Source organism: Lycium ferocissimum, chromosome 6, assembly GCF_029784015.1.
Source record: "Lycium ferocissimum isolate CSIRO_LF1 chromosome 6, AGI_CSIRO_Lferr_CH_V1, whole genome shotgun sequence".
NCBI classification, from domain to species: domain Eukaryota; kingdom Viridiplantae; phylum Streptophyta; class Magnoliopsida; order Solanales; family Solanaceae; genus Lycium; species Lycium ferocissimum.
The window spans coordinates 685,502-690,293 of NC_081347.1; the positions used below are offsets into that span (position 1 = coordinate 685,502).

At 35.8% G+C, this 4,792-nt stretch overlaps 1 protein-coding gene across 1 annotated transcript; it reads right to left on the reverse strand.

The window, feature by feature from the left end:
* On the reverse strand, positions 1-4,355 carry LOC132058792 (ras-related protein RABA5a-like). The gene is made up of 4 exons (XM_059451138.1): positions 4,064-4,355; positions 1,954-2,042; positions 1,312-1,802; positions 1-497 (listed from the first exon to the last, which is right to left on the reverse strand). The coding sequence occupies exons 3-4, from the start codon at positions 1,649-1,651 to the stop codon at positions 163-165; spliced, it is 675 nt and encodes a 224-aa protein (XP_059307121.1). The 5' UTR covers positions 1,652-1,802; positions 1,954-2,042; positions 4,064-4,355; the 3' UTR covers positions 1-162.
* Between the last annotated feature and the right edge of the window lie 437 nt (positions 4,356-4,792).

Here is a 4,792-nt window from a genome sequence, read left to right on the forward strand (position 1 = left end):
TCAAAAAAAGGTTCTTCTCCACTTTGGATAATTTACATTTTTTTTTCTAATGGAAGTTTGCTTTCCCATAGCACAGAATGAAGTCTAACTTTTTTGTTTCCCCCCATAATATTTCAAAAAGCAACAATAGATATTAAATTACAACAGGGCAGAAAAGAGATGTTAACAAGAGCATCCGCCTTGCTTCGCTTGTGCCTCTGCTTCTTGGTTTTCGTCTGCCTGCAAAACCACGGTTTTTCCATTTGCCAGTCGCCCGGAATCCTTTTTTTGGAGTTCTTGCGATTGAATGACCTTCCGGCTCAAGATATTATAGATTTCTTTAACAACTGTTTGAAAAGCTACAGCTACATTCGAAGAATCCAAAGCTGATGTTTCTATAAAGAATAGACCTTGTGCCTCCGCTAAGGATTTGCCTTCAGCTGTGGTAACCTCCCTCGCATCTTTCAGATCAGATTTATTGCCAACGAGTATTGTAACCACGTTCATATCAGAATGAGCTGTCCATACAAGTAAAGGAGCTAAGCACTATAAGATGAGCAATATAGAAAATGCACAACATATCGCAATGGAAATAACTCAAATAAGGATCAATAATCTATGATGCTGATGAAATAAGGATAACAGTCAAACCTCTCTATAACAACATCGTTTGTCCCGGTATATTTTGGCTGCTATAGCAAAATGTTGTTATAGAGAACGTATAATATAACATAAAATGAAAGATCGGTTCCACATAAAACATGATTGTTATAGTGAAATGTTGTTATAGAGGATGGTTGTCTTGTTATATAGAGGTATGACTTTATAAAGCTGCATTTTTGCTTCGAAGGGACGAGTACATCAAGAAGACTGAACAATCAGGAAGACAATCTAATCATTTTAATATTAGTCACTCATAAGCACAACATCAAAACATAACTTGATGCAAATTTAACCACAACAACAACAACATGGTTGATAAATAGACGAATACATCAGCTCAATCACTTAACTGACCTTATACATTTTCTTTTATAGCAATAGAGACTCCCTTTATTGAGCTGTAGTGCAACATTATTTACTTTTGGTGTTTATCAATTTTTAATTGTAGAGTATGCAACTCAAACTAGAGTCAAACTTCTCTATAACAAAGTCGTTTGTTCCAATATTTTTTGGCTGCTATAGCAAAATATAAAGAACAGATAGTATAACATACTATGAAAGATAGGTTCCACAGTTTATAGTGAAATGTTGTTATAGAGGATGGTTGTTATAGAGAGGTCTGACTATAATTATAAACAAAAGAGTAAATAATGTTATCATATAACTTACTCTGAAGTTCGTTAAGCCATCGACCAATATTATCAAAAGTTTGGCGTCTACTAATATCATAAACCAGAAGAGCTCCGACTGCGCCTCTGTAATATGCAGAAGTTACGGCCCTAAACCGTTCTTGACCTGCTGTGTCCCATATCTGTGCTTTGACCTCCTTCCCATTTATGTCCAGCTTTTGGGTCTGGAACTCTACTCCTATTGTTGATTTTGAGTTGGGATAGAATTCATCTCGAGCAAATCTAGCAAGCAAATTTGATTTCCCAACAGCTGAATCACCAATCAAAACAATCTTGAAAAGGTAATCCTCCGTTTGTGCTCCCTCGGAACGAAATGCCATCTTCTTTGTACGTTAAATGGCAACTAGAACATCATTTTTCTTATTTTGTAGCTAAACACCAGAAAACAAGAAATTTAAAGCACAAATAGACAGAAGGCCCACAGGGAAACTTGCAGGGCAAACTTCCTCTAAACAGACAGCTTTTGAATACCTGCATAAGAAGAAAAAGAAAGAAACTTAAAACTTCAGCAAAGAATCCAGTCTAAACTTTGCTTTCCTATAAAACAATTTGTTATTCTTCTGGAAGATTCTTCAATAGGATACAGTCTAATTACAAGAGGTAAGGAAAAAAGAAATTATACAAGACCAATCAGCTGTTGCTCATTTAATGCCCCGTCCTTGCCACCTCCCACTTCCCCTGCTTCTTGTTGCGGACTTTTTAAGCGCAAACCTAGAAGAAAAATGAAAGAATCCAGTCAAAATTGTACTTGCAGAATATTCATTTCTGGTTGGTGACATATATAAGAAAGCCAATTTCGTTATCTCCGAAAGTCAACTAACTCAATCTAAGTGACCAAGTCACACCAAAACAAATTATTCCCTAGTAATGCAAAAGGTCAACTAATCAATAAATGTGTGGCATTCAATAGAAAGGGATAAAACTGCATCTGATTGATATTAACAGCATAAAGGACACATAGGATCTCATGACACCAGAAAAACACATGCAATGCCCCAAAGCTAAAGGGTACAAAATACTCAAATTTCACTGTTAATATAGTCTAACCATCACCCACAATAGATCAAGAATATTCGCCTTTAGAATTGATATGTTTACAAAATGTGACCAGTGGAAATATCCGTCAGGCCAGACTGAAGCCATAAAAAGGACTTAGTGATGACGTCCTAATGGCCAGACTTAGTCTTGCAAGATGTCCATAAAAAAGGACTTAGTGATGACAGGTGTACCTAAAGGAACGGCTTGTGGTTCACAAAGTGCTCTCTTGCTAGTCTTGCAAGATGTCACTCTGAGCTATAATTAAAAGCATTAGAGCACATTATTGCACTGTGTTATAATTTTTTGACAAATATTTTACAGTGATATTATAGTTTGTCTTCTTTTCCTCACGCTAGAAAAGATTTAGAGTTTGACTTCCAATCTAGCAAGATTGCGATCCATGGAAAAAATGGATCATTTTTGGTCATGCATAAACTGCCAGAGCTAACTGCTAATGGAAAAACTGAAACTTTTACTTCTGCAAACTCTTCAAAATGCATTTTCAGAAAAAGAAGCAAACAAACGAGAGAATCACCCCCTTGTAGCCCACTTCTCAACATCTCCCCTTAGGCAAAAGCCTAAAAGACAATTAGGAGTTCCATGTCCCAAAGGAAAGTGATTTAGAATTAAGACTTGGTCTCTAGATGTTGATGGCACTTGTTTAGATTCAGACAGATAAAGCTTAAAGTCAATAAAATATGCAAATACAACCTTCAGCAAGTAGTACTAGTCCAAAACATAGCTAGCAGATAATATAAATATTCCAATTCAAGGCAACGGCATACACCTCATCCACAAAATACACCCTCATCCATCAATAGGAAACAATCACCATCCACGTGTAAAACTACGTTGACCAAGAAAGGAAATTGATCTAAGGGAAAGTAGGCATATTTGACAATGCTATGCATTCCTATTACTTCACTCAATAAAGGCAATAAATTTGAGGGACATTCTTGTGACTTGCAAGTCAAAAGGCAAAAATCAAGTTTATGAGATGTTCACAAAGAAAATATTTTTTTTTTTTTTTTTTTTTAAATCCAGGTCACCTTGCGTCCAACTCAACTAAATACCTCCCCGTCATTACCAATATCGGATAACTTTGTCTACCAAAGCTTAGACAGATGGGTAAAAATCACCTAACATTTCTTGCATCTGACAGCTAAACGGCATCCTGGATCGCAAGTCACAACGACCAGACATCAAAATGTGAAGCTATTTCCTATCCGGGACCCGCCGAGTAAATAATTTCAATAACAAGCTGCACTTACATAAGACCTTCACAACAAAGTTTATGAGGTGATGTAAACAAAGACTTTTTTTAGCAACTAGACTTTGAAAAAGTCAGCTCAGTATGTTGATCATGCCACCACACATAATGTGTTGATAAAATTATCCTAACTGTTGTCTCATCATGGCCATTGAAAACACTCAACATTGCAAAAGTAAACAGTTTTCTTCAATTATTTCTGACATGCTAGAGCAGTATATTTTAGTACCAACATTATTTAAATGAAACAAAAAAATATGCACCACACATACAACAAGTGACATTATTGTTTGGCATTTACTCATTAAAGATAGAAAAGACACATACTACACTAAGTACAATTAATTCCACATCCTCAAAAAAAAAAAAAAAAAAAAAAAAACTTTTCACCATATTGATAAAAAGAAAGAATTTTGACACATACCCACTTCTTTATATGATGAAAGGATCTTTCCCTTTTAACAATCTCTCAAGATGTGATCAAATCAAGAACCGTTTATAATGCAGATCAATTGAAAAAAAGGGTATAAATGAGTGATTTGAGAGAAGTGTGTTTAAAAAACACAGAATCAACGGATTATTATGATTTTTTTGGAATGATTTATGGAGAGATTGTGTTGAAAGATCCAGGAAAGAAGAAATGGGGAAGAGAGAAGCAGAGAGAGAAGGAGCTAAAGGGGGAAGAAAGCCAGAGATTTTACACAACTGTGCAAAATTGGAAAAGTTTGGAATAGATGGGTTACATTTTAAATGGGCTTTGTAATTTGGTTCTTTCTTCTAATGGGTCGGGTCACTTTTTGGCCCAATTCAATATAAAGGGGTTTTTCAGCATTTTTTTTTGCACAGATTGTCCTCCTTTTGGAGTGGCTTTTAATTTTTATCTTTATGCCTTATAAAGGTGGGTCCGTCATAAATAATTCCTTCACAAAGTTATCCGATCCGAAAAAGTTTGCGATTAAAAATGTCATGCCCCCACCGCAAAAAATAATAATTTCAAAAGTTATACGGGACCGAGATAATGCCTTTTGCAACCTTAAAGGATAATTCCTTCAAATTACGCCGGTCCGCATGACTTCGCCCATTAAAAGTTTTCCTTACAAGATCAATGTTATGCCGGACCCCGCATACTTATGCCAAGTCCGCCCATCCGATG